At 36.3% G+C, this 17,677-nt stretch overlaps 1 protein-coding gene across 3 annotated transcripts in view; it reads right to left on the reverse strand.

Annotated features, from left to right (window-relative positions):
• LUZP2 (leucine zipper protein 2) overlaps positions 1-17,677 on the reverse strand; it is a 117,031-nt gene that overhangs the window by 36,149 nt on the left and 63,205 nt on the right. For all 3 annotated transcript variants that reach the window (XM_085223904.1, XM_010710705.4, XM_010710706.4), the window contains exons 6-7: positions 9,339-9,401; positions 7,441-7,503 (exon numbers count right to left, since the gene is read on the reverse strand). In XM_085223904.1, the coding sequence (XP_085080030.1) occupies positions 7,441-7,503; positions 9,339-9,401 (126 nt within the window). The remainder of the gene's footprint in view (positions 1-7,440; positions 7,504-9,338; positions 9,402-17,677) is intronic.

Raw genomic sequence — 17,677 nt, forward strand, 5'->3', positions numbered from 1 at the left:
ACTGCTGATTGTACTACAGTACTGCATGTAATTGAAAATAACCCCTCTTGGCAGCTATTCCATTTAATTATGTGTGCACCTAAAGCCATATATCACACGTGTCCATCCTTTTAGCTTGCCTGGGCCAGATTTAGTGAATAGAAATTGTCTCGGGTAGCATATACGTAGGTTGCTCCGTAAGTAATGCCTCCTTTTTTTTTCCCCGTGGAAATTTTACAACAGCTACAAAGAGCACAGTAACACTGTTTGATAGAGAAAATCTCAGCTGCAAAACACTATTTTTCAACATAGTTACCGCCATTAACTATGCATTTTCAACTGCAATGAACAAGAGCATGCATGTGCCCATTGGAACCTGCAGCAGCAGAGGTGACCCACTGTCACCAGTGCTGAAGTGTACCACCCACTGCCTCACTATGCTCAAATCCAAGGAGTGGTTTCAAACTTAAAGAGGAGAGATTTAGGTTGGATATAAGGAAAAAGACTTTTACAGTGAGGGTGGTGAGGCATTAGAACAGGTTGTCCAGAGGTGGTGGAAGCCCTGTCCTTTAAGATATTCAAGGTAAGACTGGAGGCAGCTTTGGGCACCTGATTGAGCTGCAGGTGTCCTAACTCACAGCAAGGGAGTTAGACAAGATAATCTTTAAAGGTCCCTTCAAAATCTAAGGATTCTATGATACAATTTTCAAATTCATTTATCAAAACAGAAAGCATGCCTATGTGATCTTTGCAAATAATTGATCAGCCAAGAAACAAATTTTTATGTTCAGTAGTGGGTAACATCCCTCTACATATCTAAAAATATAGTAAAAGTATAGTAAAGCATGACTTCATGAAGAAAAAAATCCTTATGTGAATAATCAACAAATACTTTTTGATAAAAGTATAATAAGCTTTGCCACTTCAAAAAAGAAGATAACTAGCAGCTTCAAAGACTGAGCTATGGCAAGCAGCAAGAACAGGGACCCTAAACTACATAGACTAAATCCAATACTTAATTCAAACGTGAATTAGTCCAATTGCTATGGAGTAGAAGTACCTCAAGGAAGACCCCATAATCTCTTCATCTTCCAACTCTCCCTCTACATGATAACCCATAAAATCCTTCACAGTCCAACCTAAAAACCATACATTTAAAGATGCAGGCTGCAATTTCATTGGCAAAGTAAAAAAAAACAAAAACAAAAACAAAAAACAAACAGAACAATGTGGTGACAAAGTGTGTACTCAACCCTACTATTCCCAAATTCCAAAAAAACTGAATTCTATTACAGTATCCCGTTCTAGAAGTCAATGGACAAAATAGGTGAGTTTTCATGTAAGAACAGCTTCAAATAGAAATAAAATCTGCAATATACTTCCTCAGCCATCAATAGAGCTGCTTTGAGGAATACACTTACAATTTCCTTCCTGTCATTACAATGACTTTTCACAAACAAGGATAGTCCTTGAATAAAATACACCTATTTTCTAGCAAATTGTGAAAATAACAATTATTAATTATCGTGCTTCAGCAAGAAAAATCAGCTCTTCCCAGCAACATGATCCTGGCTGTCATACATCACCAGGCACGGCGACTTTAGTGGAAGAGCATTAAATACTGATTAAGCTATTAAGTATCTAACTTCACTGATTGATTAATTACCTCATATTGCAAATGCTTCAGAAAAGGAATGACATCAATCTTACTATCTGACTTTCCATAAAACAGTGTATACAAATGGAATTACAGCATGGAATGCAAACCACGCTGTAAGTTCCTGTAAGGCCTGCAGAGTACCTCAACACTTACAATCACAAAATCACTTGGTCTAATACTCAAAAATCTTTAGTAATAAAAACACAAAGACATTTATGCCTGAGCTACAGATGAAGAAGAACATTTTGCAATACCTGTAGTCATGATGCATTCTCCTTCTAACTCAGAGGTACTCGCTACAAGAGCACAAATCATAGCTCAAAATAATTACTCAAAATCCTACTACTAGGGTTGTCTCTCAAGGTCTGGGGCCAAATCCACAGGATATCTTTGACACTCTGTTTTCTCTTCACCTTTCTCTCCGCTGCAACTTCAGGGCATTGTAAGTGGGCACAGATCAAAGGAAATGTGTTCAGATGAGAATAATGCCCTGCATTAATTGTATGCAAATTAATACTAAGAAGAACGTGGGAAAAAACCCACCATCATAAAACCCAATCCCTACATATGTTATTTTAAAAAGTAGGAACTCTGGGAGGGTTGCAGGGTGAGAATTGCAAAATATGGCTATAAAGGGAAGGGAAAATAAAATTACTTTCTAAGTCTATGTAAAATGATATGGTAGAGCTAGTCGATTTCCATTTCAGTAGGGTAGATCCAAGTGAGATATTAGAAAGCACTTCTTACTTTTCAGGCTAATAGACCAAAGCAGTAGAAATACGTAGGTTGAACTGCTGCAGGCTTCTTAAAACAAACTGGATGAACATTATGAAGAAATAACAAGCACATAATCAAACCTTCTCCAGCATAAGAAAATAAGGAATGTCCTCTGTGATTTCCATACCTTCCTGAGTTTTTAACAGAACTCAATTGCTGATGGAATCACCGCATATATTTAAAAATGTACTTCACAATCTTAGTAATTATTAAAAAATCCTGCTTATTTGTGTATTTAATAGGAAAAATCAGTAAGAATGTTTTCAGATGTATTCTTCTACTACACTGGACTTCAGCTGTGTCATTGATACTTTTAAAAGGCATTTCCTTTTGCTACCTTCTCCTTCTGGCAAAGTCAAAGCAAATCTGTTGGAGAATATATCTGAAGTCTTTGATAGTCATTCTCCCAGAAAATGCTTAAAAATGCTATACATTAGATGCTTAATAACCTGAATGTTTCTTCCACATCCTACTCATTTACTTTATGCAATGAAGCCAATCTGCAGCTTATAGAACTTAGCCCTAATAAAGTCAATAGTTAAAAATCTCACTCAAAAAAAGCAAGCCAAAACAGAGTTGAATGTTTCATATTACATTATGTTTATAGCAGCTATTTGTTTCACTTCTAAGCAGCACTGCTAAATTTCCCCAGGGAGGTTGCAGGAGATACGGATGCTAAGGAAATGCACTGGATGAACAAACACACAGCAGGCCAGAGATTGACTGAAAGTGAGAAGAGCTGTCATACCCTCTCAGAAAAATTAGCCATGACATGTCCATTTGAAACTGTCCTCTGTATCCTCTTATCATCTTTTAACACTGAGATACAGAAATTGCATTTAGTGTTACAGGGCAGTGGGAAAACACCATCAAAAATGAAATAATTGTTTTTGTGCTATATAAATCTAGGTGTAAAGTTTAAAGAAAGCAACATTTTTTTTTCTTTTCCCCAAAAAGGCTTTTTAAAAAGAAATACAGGCATTTTGAGATGTTGAACATAATGAAGAATACCTTACAGTGTGTTAAAATGATCTCATTTCTCAACATGGCTCCAACTGAATTCTATAGTTGATAATATTAATAACAGGAGATGTAAATCATTGGAAAAGTGAATGCATATTATGAAATGGATGGATTTCAGCCAGGCTTGACTACCTATAAAAACAGGTAGCAGAACTGTGCTGGAAAACCAAACACTCTTGCATCTTTGTACGAACACTGGCAAATAGAACACTTCTGAAAAAGTTTCCTGTCAATGGCTTACGGGCTGGTTCAGCCCAGTTCTGAGACTAGGATTTCCCAGGAAAGGGAAAAAAGTGAAAAAGGGGAAAAGGGTAGAGAGATGAGCCTAAAGACAGAACCAGTGGCAACGATCCGAGAAGAAACAAACTAATTTACTAAATAAGATATCGGAATGCAAGGTAACACACTATAAATACAATGTAATACAACATAATTAGAACTGAAGCTAATAAATCAAATTAAATGAGAGTGTCTGAAAACCAAAGGCCTTACTGTAATGCTGAGGCTAGTCATGCGGCCATGGCCAGCAGAAAAGAAGAATGTGAGGTCTCATGACTTTGCCAGGTGTTTTATCTCCTTTCTGAATGCAAAGCCCTCTGGGGTACATAGTTCTTATTCTCTTCTGGGACAGGTACCCGAAATTGGAGCATTAACTCTTTAATTCCCAGAGCACTACATGATGTTATGATGTGGAATACCAATAACCAAACATCATTAAACCATGACTGTTCCCAAAGGTATAAAATTACTTATCTAATTTATTTCAAGTCCACACAACAATGCCATTTTTATTTATATGTTTAACATAAGATTTCTCTGCTAAATTCTGTATCCAGTATCTGTGTCCCTCCTTTATTCTTTAATCATTCCACCTCCGTCGCAGAACCACATGGAGGAAATACATACTTTCCAGCTCCAGGATACAGGTTTATTGTGGCATGTGGTTAAATACTGCTAATGTGGATCAAAACGCATATAGTTGGGCTTGATGATCTCTTGAGGTCCCTTCCAACCCCTGCAATTCTGTGATTCTGTAGAAAAATCCTTTTATTCTTTAGAAAGAGGAGTGGTATAAATATTTACTGCACCCACCAGTGTGAGGCAAAAGCAATTTCACAATTTTGTTTTACTTTGAGTCCATTTACCTTACCATGAGCATAGTTTAGAATGCTTTTCATACATCCAAATAATGAAATGACTGGTGTAGCATGATGCCTTTTAAGGAATTTGGAAAATTGTTTTGACTTCAATTAAGTCTTTTAAACACATTCTTTGTCCATCTGTATAATGTCAGTTCAGCTGTTTCTTAGGAATTTCTTGTAAGAAGTGCTAGAATAAAGAAATATTATTTTTAAGCTGCCTTCACTTTCTTATACAGATCTCTTTGAATCATAAGAAGAGAGAACACAAGTCAAATACGAAGAACTGGTGTTTTATTTACTACTGCTTGTTAAGTTACTGTCACACAATGTTAAAGCTAGACATAATTCACTGAGTATTACGGGAGACACTTGCCTTCATAGAACCATAGAATGGCTTAGGTTAGAAGGGACACCAGGATGATCATGTTCCAACTCCTCTAACACAGGCAGGGCCACCAGCCTCTAGATCTGGTGCTAGACCAAGTTGCCCAGGGCCCCATCCAACCTGGTCTTGAACACAACCAGGGGCAGAGCATTCTCAGTCTCTCTGGGCAGCCTATTTCAGAACCTCACCACTCTGTAAATAACTTTCCCTTGACATCCTATCTAAAGCTTCCCTACTTGAGCTTAAAACCATTTCCCCTTGTCCTATCACTATCTAACCTTGTAAAAAGTTGATTCGCCTCCTGTTTACAATCCCCTTTTAAATACTGGAAGGCTGCAATGAGGTGTCCTTGCAGCCTTCTCTTCTCCAGGCTGAACAAACCCAGCACCCTCACCCTGTCTTTGTAGGGGAGGTGCTCCAAACCTCTGATCATCTCCCCCCCTGCTCTTCCTCTTTCTTTCCCACTCATTCCCCAAAGCTCTAATCAGTACTCTGACAATGTAAAGCTCATTAAGAACCTGTTTCTCAGTGTTGATTACAAAAAGCGAAACAAAAAAAAAAAAACACCATCAATAAAACTCTCTCTTTGTAAACATCTTCACAATTAATTCTACCACAGTAAGCATCAGTTCCATAAGCACGCACGACTGAAGAGCTCCTTCATATCCTCTAGAGATCACACGAACCCAAGTATGCATCCTTCCACTGAGCAGCAATCAGAAGCTTGCAATGTTCAGAGTTACACAGAGAATACAATTCCCCAAATTATCATTCCCCAGGAAAGCAGGCAGAAAGCATAAGATGTAATGGAATAGGATCCCAGTGGGAGGGAGAAAGAGTAGAAGTCCTCTGACATAACAGGAACTAGGAAATCATTTTCTTGATTTGATCACAAAGCATTAGAGCATCACAACACATTGCCTCAGACAGCAATGATAGCATGGAATCTGTCCAGCTGGTATCAAAGCAACCAGATACAAAATGAAAAAGCGTCTGCTCTTGTTCTGATTTTGTAGCCTCTCTCAGATCGGGCTGAGTTTTGAAAAACTTTCCACTCTTCTCTTACCACACAGCTTCAACTCCACTCAGTGCGCCTTCAGAACTGAAATAAATACAAATTAGCAAATGCATTCTTCTCTTTCCCACATCTTCCATAGCTACTTAGAAGGGTAACACAAGGTTTTTTGTTCCATTTTCTTTCTAAATGAAATTTTCTTTTGTCAGGAAAATGGCTAATCAAGATATTTCTGACTGCAAACAAAGGATTTATCAAACGAGGAAATCAGCTATCTATCACAGACAGAACTGAAAAGTGGAGAGGTGTTTCAGGTATTTGCATGCAAACTTCTCAGGAGACAGGACTACAGAATCATTTTCACAATTCATGAATATCGTTCATCTAATGTTCTCAAAGAGCTTTTAAATAAATCAGTTCATAGTCTCCCCAGAGGGCAAGTAAACATTTTCTCTGTTTTACAAGTCAGAGCTCTGAGAGCGGAATTCATCATGACTATCCTGGGACACATTTTGTATCTGGTATCTCTAGTATTCCTTCCCATGCCTTCCAGAAGAAATTTGGTACTGAGTTTAGTTACTTTGTAAGTAACTCTAGCTCTATGCACTTTGAAAATGACTACTTATCTCCATCTTTGATGCAAGGAATAAAAGCACTACTCAATTAGCAGCCTCCAGTCACGTGACCTCAATTTTTATTGAGCATAACTTCTCCTCCCTTGTGTTAACATGGACTTGATATCCTCCAGAGAAAAGTCTGTGCGCTCTGCCCTTCCAATTAGCTTTTTTTTTTCTTTAATGAGCTACATAGATTGACTATTTATTTGGTTTGTATATCCAACAGGCATTTCTTCTATTTTCTTTTTTCCTAGAATCATCAGTTCTTGTAAAGATATCCCAGAGCATCACTGGAATTTCACTCCAGAGACCTAAGCTTATTACAAATTTCAAACTTCATTCTAAATGCTGATCATAAATTTATTTTGCCATGGATGTCAAAGGAAGAAGAATATCCACCTGTACTCTACTGTTCAGTTAGAAAGCTGAAAAATACATAGAGTGGAGTAGGGCAACAGATTTTAGTCACCAACAGGGAACTAGAACATTTCTTTATCTGAGCATGCATATAGACATTCATAAAGTGTTTTCCATTCATCTTGCCTAGTTAGAAAGATATCAAATACTATTTTAGGCTTTGAAGCTTCTCTTTGCCCTAGAAAGCAGTATAATAGAAAATACCATCCCAGTTAGAGTGGTCTGCAAAAAAATAAATCCACAAAAATCCATAGTATTTCTGAAATTACATTATGGCATTAAAATTGTCTTTGGTCTTTTGAGCTTTTTTCAGTATAGAGAGAATTAAATTATTCCTTAAAACTAATGAAGGCAGTTATCATACTCTCAGCTTACTTCAACTTAATAGCAACTCTAGTATCTAAACTATGTTGAAATAAACTCACCTTAAAAATCAAATCTTTTTTCCCATAACGAAGTTCTTTCAGCTGGGCTTGGATCTTTTTTGACTGAAATAGCGAGGAGAACAGAATCAGCATTTTTATGTCTTTAAAATATTTGCTTTTAAAATCAGAATAAGACTAGCAAGTTCTGACAGTATGAAAGCAGAACTGGAAGTGTCACCTTCAAAACAACCTTCAGCACAGATTAAAACTGTTTGAATCATAGAATCATAAAGGTTGCAAAGACCACTAAGGTCATCTAGTTCAACCATCAGCCCATCATCACCATGCCCACTAGAGACATCACTCAGTGCACACAGTCTGGGAGAGCACTATGAAGCATGATCTTCCTGAGGCAAGCCTATCTGTGAAAGATGTTTGATTAAAAGAATATTGCTTTCGCATATTTATGATCTTTGGTGTATGGAATCCACTTAAAGAGTAGCAAACATACTGTATCTCTCTGGCTTCCAGCACTTAAATCAGGCAAAAATAACAAAAATAACAAAAAAAAAATTATTCTCATGGCACTGACCCACTTAAAATTCATATATTTACCACAGTGATTCATCAAATCTAAAATTCTTAGGGTTTAAGACATGCTCACATCTGCTGCTTTGAGTGCTGATTAGCTTAGGTTTAGTTTCCTGAAATTCTCTGCCAGCAATGCTTGCCATGCTACAGTGAACTTCATTCAATTTTAGATTTCACCTTAAGACTTACAGACATTTGTGTTGCAAATATTAAATATACAGCAAAAAGGTTCAGGTTAATTACCTAACGATCAAGATGTTGCACAGCTAGGAAAAACAAACTCGAAAAATGGAATGTATATGGGAAGTAACATTGAATACAGCCAATTCTTAAAGCAGTAAACAAGGGAAGAGTGTGTATATACGTATGTATATATATATATATACACATACATATATACATATACATATAGACACTATACACAAACCTTTCATTGTACTCAAATACTCTGGTATGTTAGGAAAAAAAAAAAAAAAAAACAACCAAAAAAGTGATGTCTGAGGAAAATATCAGATTCTGATAACCAGCAAAAAAAATATCCATTATTTCCTACTGTTAAGGATTTCTCAGAAAGAGTGTTTGCAGATCTTCAGTGAGGCTAATTAACTAATACAAGTCTCTGCTTTGACCTCATATGTTTTGCTGTTTACTTTTAAATGTAGTCTTTGAAGGAATTACGACTGACCTCAACAATGAGAATTTTAGTCAAGAAGCTTTATGCTTCTGTTCAATTCTGGTATTTATTTGTGCAGATGAAATCCATGTGAGAAGTGATATTCATATACAGTAATAACCACTCACATGGAAAGGTAAATAGCCAAAGGAATGTTCCAATTACTACATTTTACTTGGGCATTTAGGTGTTTGAAATAGTGGGGGGGTTGTATCATCAGCTATCTTTGCTAGTGTTTCTGTAGAGGGAATATTTTATAATATGACACTTTTTCCTTGAAATAATGAAAAATTATAGAGGTCAATAGTAAAAAACCTTTCAAGTCTCTACAAATTACTTTAAGAAGGCACTTAGCTACTCCTATCTTATTCCAGGCATGAAGGAGCAGGGAATGAAAATCAGTTTAACATCTTGTTAAAGACCATAATCTATACTTAAAATGCTATATGTACATTAAATAACCATTCCCAAATTTTACTGTATAGGCCTAATATCTGAGTTTGCAGACTGCTAACATATTTGAGTTGCCTCTGAGAAGTCACAGACATTCAGATGTTCAGTTCAGATGTGTGCTTTATAAACACTCATCACACATACTCAATATATCATCTATGCCAAAACCTCAGTACAAAAGAGTCTGACACAAAGTTTTTCTGGATATGTTAAGTTTAGAATAGAGAGGAACCTTCCTTACCTCTTCTGTGTGAATACCACAAAGCTTGTTTCCTGACAGGAGCTTGTTTTTGAGGCTTTTGTTCTGAGGAGAAAAAAAGTTGTTTTATTACTGAGACTTAGTGACATTTTGAGTGATCTTTTGAATATTTTATCAATCTGGTTTTATTTTATACACGAACAACATCTTCAAGTGACCGGAAAAAACGTATATAATAAAAGACAGTAGCAGCACCAAGGTGCAGCAACTTCTCTTAGAAAATTCTGAAAGCCTACAGCTTTGTATTAAAACATTCTTTTGCAGAAAGAGGAATGCACACAGATTTCAAACCATGCCAGCAACTGCAGGAAACTTTGATTGGATATGCTGAGGTAGAAATGCAGAAAAAAAAACCACTATAATATTTACCTGACATCAGTGCTTAGCTCAATATCATTTTTAGTGGATCACTGTAACAATTGAGTCAAAGATGTCCACACTTAGCCAAGGTGAAGAAGTGCATGGGAACTCTTGATTAAACTTCCCAATTTAAAAGGGCAAGTAATCAAAACCTTTTAAAGGCCAAATAACTGTGAGTATGTGAGTACTGTGCACAGTGCTGCAGAAAAATCTTTTCAAGCTGACATATGCATCCACAGTTTTGGGATGCAAAACAAAAAGCCATTTGGGCTTTACTTGCAGTAAGACAATCCAGATTCTGCCTTGAACAAAAATTGATGTGCAAAATGCTGCATGTGAAGGGAAGGAGAACAAATATTCTCATAAGCCTCATGTTTGAATGAATTTTGTTCTTTGATAAGTATGTGGGGGCTGGGGCTCCAGAGGAGAAACTTCTTGCATTCACCAACGCTGAAACACAGGACTAGATTCTATGCTATGAAAGCTAGATAGCAGATGCAAAGTGATCAAAAGTAAATTTAAAAAAAAAATCCCAAAAAGATGAATTACATTCAGCACAGCTATTTCTCACAAGGGGTAAATACAAAGAGATATACTGTAATGTAATCACACATCAGATGTAACTGGACTCACATAAAAGGTCAGCGTCATTTCTTGGGCTGATGGACAAACAGATGTGCCAAAGGCAACATCTCATTAGGAAAGTGTGCTAGTTAATCTAGAAATTCAGATCATCTCTATGTTTTACTAAACTGCACCCATTATTCTCCAATTTCCCTATAATCTGACAATGTTTTTAAGGGTGAGATGCAATCTTTACATTTTTACTCCCTTCTATTCCTTTTGCCAAGTGAAAGGTACCATAAGAAATGCTTCTATTAAATACTATTAAAGTGTTCATAATCAACTTCTATATGCAGTTTTGCAGAGGCCCTGCATCAACTCGAGACATGATTGGAAGGAAGAGAAACCATCCAGAGGGCCCTGGACAGGCTGGAAAAGTGGGCCCATGAAAACCTGATGAGGTTTAATAAGGCCAAGTGCAGGCATTTAAAGGTCACAGTTACTGGGAGCATAAAAATTTGGAGCTTGCCAGAGGGAGCTGACAACTTCTGTTAAATGTTGGAGTGCTTTTTAGTACTTAGGAAATTGCATGTTGCTACTAAGTACAGCTTTGTCTCCTGACTTCCTGACTAATATTCTTTTTTTTTTTTTTTTTTTTTTTTTTTTACAGCAGAACATGAAGTATACCAATAAAAGCCTGCAAAAATGAAAAAGAGAAGGATTTGATCCTCATTCTGAACATTGCCAAATGAGGTGTGTTCTCATGTATATGTCCCATAGATTTGCTAGAAAGGAGCTATTCAAAATGAATTCAATCAAAGATTTTTAGGTTAAAAATGCATAGCAAGACACAATATCTCATGCTTAAGTTTTAGACAAGAATTCAAGATGATGGGTCTTAATTTCCTATTCAAATAACAACAAAAAGCTAAGTTTAACTGGACATTTTTAATTTGTTTAAAACATCGTATATGTTTTAAATTTCTTTAACAGAAAAATTTCAAGTTTAAAACCCAATATATTTAAAGAATGAATTAAGTAACCATGTCTTCAACGGGCTGTCTTAAAATGATGTACAGTAATGATTTTAGTTAGATACGGTCTTTTAGATTTACAGAAAGGATACCATGATATTCCAAATGAGAGATGTGGTTAGTTGGCATGGTGAGGATGGGTTTGGGTTGGACTTCACGATCTTACAGTCTGCCCATCAAATCCATCTCTCTCCATTTTGGAGAGAAGGATGTTGTGGGGTATTCTGCCAAAGGCTTTATGAAGTCCAGACAGGTGACATCAGTGTCTCTTCTTTTGTCCACTGATGCAGTGACACCATCATAAAAGGTCACGTTGACCTCTAGCCACCTAGAGAACTGGTTTAATATTCTGATGCTGACATTTTGTAATATATAGCACCTATATTATCTCTTTGAGATAGCAGCAGGGCATCAGCTGTGGATGAACAAACTGTACAACTTAGACATCGTTAATTCAAGGCATGTTTCCTTTACCTGCTAGCCTTCTGAAGCATGAGGACAGAACATGTTCAAGCAAAGAAAATCACTTTCCCTCAGAAAATTATTCCAAGCAATTCATTTCACTTCAGACATTTTATCTGAGGTCTGACAGCAATAGTTTGTTGTATACAAGATATATCTGGCTCTGCCTCCCTTTGATGAATAGCACATATGAACTCATTCATATGATGAGCTCCAGCTCATCACTGCAGCCTTTCTCTCTTATGGACATTCTATAAAAATCATCAACAAAAGCAACAACAACAAAACCCAAATGCAACCAACACAACAAAATACACTCCTAAACAACAAAAAGCTCTGGACTGTACTCAGCGAGAGTGCCAGAGCCAATTGCCAAGATGAATACTCTGCCATTTCCTGTTAAACAAAAGTTGCTCACTGAGCCTTTTTGAGGGAAAATCAGAAGGCAGCAACTAACCAAAATGAAATATCTGAAAGTATTTGATATCAGAATATACTGGAATCCATTTTGGTTTGGATATTAGCTTTATATTTTCAAGATGATGAAAAACTGTTTGATATAGCACAAAACAGGGTGAAAGCTTTAATCCCAGCTAGGTCTACTCAGCCCTTCATTTTTCTAAGATGGATAAATTGAGTTTCCTGCACTCTACTGTCTGAGGGCTTTTAGAAAAAAACCTTATACTCTGCTTTGCTTCAGCCTTCCCTAATCTAAAGTCGTTACTTTTATCTGAAATAACTGAAATTTGATGACATTTTAGACTAAAACACACATCTAAATGTTAATATTCAGACAGAGTTTACAAACATGCACTTCCACAGGAAACAAGACAAAAAACCAAACAGCAATGAAATAACTACTGATTTTAGAAAAAAAAAAAAAAAAAAAGACAAGTTCTTGAATTAATGCTATTTATAAGATTACAAAACAGTGTCAAATAATGGTACATGCAGTCTTTTTGGTGAATGTCTTAAATAGCTAAATGAAAAAAAGTTCCTTCAACCTCTCATCGTTTGGAGTGAATTCTCCTGTTACAGTAAAAAGCCAGTGCACAGGGCCAACTATTTTTTTCTTCAGTGTATTTTCTCCTTTGCAATTTCAAGAGACCAGGGTCATTTATTTTCTTTATCCCTGAGTAAAGACAATTCAATACGAAAAAGTGATACAAAGAGGCACACATTGGACAGATGTAATTTGATGTAATTTTCAATCACACCTTTCCAGTCATTTCAAATGGACTTTCACAGCTGATGTCCTGCTGCTACCTCACATTTCTAATTCTTTCTAAGTTTTAATTAAAAACACAGCAGCGTGTTGAATGCAGAATCCCATTTAACAGGACGTGAATCTCAAACGGGGTAACTGCCTTTTCGATGCAGGATTATCTACAGCAGAGCCCTGATTACTCTTTAAACATTCCCTTTGGCAGAGTTGTATGAGTGCTCCAGGGACAGTTAGTGGAATCAGCAAAGCAGAGCCCCTCCTTAGGTAGATATCTGCCCTGAAGTTCCTCTCTCTCATAAGTTTGAAAAGAAGGGTAAAAAGGAGCTAAAACAGCTGTGAGCTACAGGTTAGGAGAAAAAGGGAATTAAAATTCCACTGACAGCCCTATCAAGATAAGACGAGGAAAATGAAAAATTAAATGCATTTGTTACTTCCAAAGAACCAGGCTCTCTCTCACTGCAAGATTGAAGGGTCACAGCGGTCACACTCAGCCCTACAGATTCTCTTTCTCTCCTGTACCAGTAGGAAGAGGTGAAATACTGCATTAAGCACGTCTTAGATCCTTGCACATTTGCATCTCAGAATTGCCAATATCTGCCTTAGAACATAAGTGACATAGTTATGAAAGGAGGAGGGCAGGATACGACTAAAGCGTACATGTATGCAGCTCTCTGAGGAATCATATCACTCAAGATCACTTTAATATTAATAGGCTCTGTCTCGTGAATTCTCTCAGTAGCAGTGCCCTGAGTCTTGCTGTTACAGAATTTTCAGTCAATATGTTTATTTATTTATTTTTTTTAAAGCAGCAGTCTGGAAGAATCTAAAAATATTGAGAACATACATCTGTGGTTTCAGAGCTGTCACCACAGTGTCTTTCAATTGGGAAACAGATATCCCTGGGGCTGTTCTACCAGATTGATTCAAAAATTAAACACATTTTCCACCATCCTATGCCCATTTCTATGCCTAGATAATAAACACTAGATAAGAGCTCCTTGCCCCTGTCCTGGTATGGTGTGTCCTGACTTAAAGTGATTTTCAGAATACAATAATTTGTATGTTAGGATGTTCCAGTATTTTTTAAACTATTATTTTACATACTACTCAGATGTTGTCACCAGTACAACAAGATTAGAAAAGTGAGACTTCTTGCAGGGATGGGGTTCATACCATGAAGCAATGCAACGCTGGCTTAATATTTGAAATAGATGCAGTACAACTGGGCTCATATTTACTTATGCCTTGTTATGAAAATCAAGGTAGCAATCTACTACCATAAGTTACGTGTAGCAAAACAATAAAGCACAAAGAATACAGCTGATGTGAGATCTTTCTGGCACTGAAGTGGCCAGATTGCATTGGCAGGGTGACCGTCCTCTGTGTAACCAGTGTGCAACTGATCAGTAAACATTTCACTTCATAACACAAATGTAGGCTTAGGACAATTTGCATAGACAGGGGTATTCTTACTCCACTGGCATAGAACTCTAGCCAAAGCTTCATTAACTTCTCAATATTTCCTAGAATTCATTCAGTGAGAATTCAGAGCACAACACTGATATTTTGTGAATCATTAACACTATTCCTTCCTGAATCATCATATGAAATTATTTTTGCTAGGATACTTCCTCTTGGTGAGGAAAAAGAAATAAGAATATTCTAACTTAAATTGGACTATGCTTTCAGGATCCCCCCAAAAAAGTTTGCTCTTTTTTTAGTTAAGTAAAACAACATATACAGATCAATCATACTGAACTGTTAAGGGCCGTAATGAAAATTATTCCAGTGCAGTTCAACTTAATTGCTTTATAGGAGCAAATAACATATAAATATAAAAAAATATTTCCAGAAAAAAAATAATTTCAGCGAAATTCTGACCTTAGGATATTAAAGACTACCATGACAGATGCAAAAAAGGAACAAAAGTTGCAGACAAATTTTCCCAGTACTTTTAAATGAGCCTAAGCAGTCAAGATGACACGAGATATCCTTTTGCCAAGAACATTTGGAATGGGCCTCTGCCTGGTCATCTGTGAATGAATTCACATCATTACAAATATCTCCTGTTCAACAGCACTGCCATAGATAGGGAGTTGAGTGACTATCTCCAAATTAAGAGACAGCTTCAGCAGGATTTGGAGTTGTGCCCTAGAGTGGTAAACAATTTCGTGTCATGAAGTCAACATTTTGTTAGAAAGAGAACTATTTTCAAAAGGGTCTTTCTGACACATGAGCACTGACAATAAAATGTTCTCTGAAATTATTACTACAAAATGTAATTCTCTTGGTGGATAAAAGTTCTGCATTTCTTCCATGTTGATGACTTGATTCATCTTTGATATTTAGCCAAGCTGAAGAGGAATTATGGTTAAATTGCATATGATCTGAGGTAGATTATCAACAGAAGTTGCGTTCAAACACATCAACACATTTCTGTATCATATTAAGAAGGACAACACCTCGAACACTTCAGTTATCCAAGCACACAATATGCTTTATACACTCAATCTCACACTTAGTTACAAACGAATTCCATAACAAAATTTCAGACCACTTGATAGAAAAACTTCCACTAAACCTAATAACAGAGCTCAGAACATCCATCTCACCTGCTGGCTATGGTCAATTCCTGCAAATGCAGGGCTAAGGAATTTTCTGTCATCAGGTAAATGAAAAAGTTGTATATATGATGATTGCTATTTTACCTGATAGAATAGAGACATTAAAATCCTAACATCAATGACTTTGATATCAATTCAACAAACATTTTCATGCTAAAATAGAACAAAATCTGCACAGTAGGAAAGAGATAGCTGCCCCCTTGTCCCACCTTCACTTCAGCATGACTAAGATATTCAGAGCACTGCAAATGTGCATTAGGAATCCTTACGTTCTATTCTATCTTTAATATTATAACATAACATGATTCGTTTGGGGGTTTTCTGTCTTTATAATTATTATACTCTAAAATATGGTGTAGTGTTTTCAGAGCTAAAGAATAGTTTGGCACTAATTTTTTACTAATTTTTTTCCATTATCAATGTATGTCCTGCTTTTAATGACACAGATCATTGTTACTCCCTTTGAAATAGTCTTCCCAGGAGGCAATTTTAACATCATAGTGCTAAAAGCCAACGTTCCCACTCATCCACATCACAAGAATAAATTGGATCAGCATATTTCTTTCCCAGTTCAACTGATTAAACAGCATTTCCAACTTTTCACTTTCTGTACAAATCACACTGGAAAAATTTAAGACAGTCATTAATTGGGGAAGGAAAAAAGGATATATTTTTTTTAACCCTCAAATGAAGATTCAAAGGCCTTTACCTGCCTGCTGTTAGAAGCTGCTTCTATTCTATTCTTCCTGCTTATGTATGTTTTCCCTGGCAGTGCTGCTGCCTCTGATACTTATGGATGATTTCTTCTGAATTGGAGAACCATCCAAAAAGGAAATGAGGCTTGACTCACCTTCCTTCTGCACGGGAACAGATTTTTATACTTAGAAAATTCACAGGATAAGAGTTAATTTTATCTCCAGAGTACAAAGACAGAAGAAATAAAATGTCCTCCTTTATAGAATAGTGCCAAGTGTCAAAGCCTTAAAATTTCATTTCTGCTTTACTACGAGAACATATTTTTTCACCCCACCATCTTTCAGTGCAGTTCAATTGAATTCACCCTGCAGAGCATGAAATTCTCAATAGATCAGGGACTTCAAACTGCCTTGACTTCATCTTCTATTAGTGCAACTATACACAGGAAGACTGAAGAAAATTCTGTTTAGGATGATTTACTTGACACTAAAGCTATATAACCACAGTTTATATATGAGTAATACCAAACTCTTGCTTACAAGGTACTTATTTGAAACAATGCTTCTTAGCAGGAAGAATACGTATTACTGGGAGCTATCAAATTCATTTTCCTCTCCTGGTTTGCCTGTACTACTTTGTCTTTTATGTAATCCATATTTTTCAAAATACTGTCACAGTCTAAACAGCCAAGAAATATACAGCCTGATATAAACCCTTTGCCAGCTTAATAAATACATGGGATTGTGGTAAAATAGTACATGTAAAGACTTTAACATACTTTAATGTAAGTATACATAGTTATAATAAAACACCTTGCCCACAGATATTACCTGAAACAGTAGTCATATTCTCTCTACTCACACTGTAATAATATTATTTAAATAAGAGTATTATTCTGTATTTTTTAATACAGATACCTTTTGTCTAATGTGTGGCAATTGCAGCATCCATGTGACAGAGCTGAATAACTTCTTGGTTACAGAATATAGTTAATGATACCATTTATTACATTTTGGGAGAAATCCCTAACTTATTCCTTATCTCAAGGAAATTATATACAGGCAAACATCAGCTGGAGGTCTTACAGATTTTTTCAGGAAACATTTAGGGACCTCTAACAGAGGAATTTTTAAACACAACAGTACTCATTGTATACAGCACTTCTGTTTTTCCCTCCACACTTTTATTTTTTTTGACAAAGCCTTGAATAGCCTGAAAATTACATTTCTGTACATTGGCTTCTCCTCATGTGCTACAGCACAGCTGCTACATTCAGCTGGAAAGCTGTTGTTGTCTATTCTTATCTCTGAATTGTCAAGATGAATGGCAGTAAGGCATGTGCTGAAAGGATGGAAA

This window comes from Meleagris gallopavo, chromosome 5, assembly GCF_905368555.1.
Source record: "Meleagris gallopavo chromosome 5, MGAL_WU_HG_1.1, whole genome shotgun sequence".
NCBI lineage: Eukaryota > Metazoa > Chordata > Aves > Galliformes > Phasianidae > Meleagris > Meleagris gallopavo.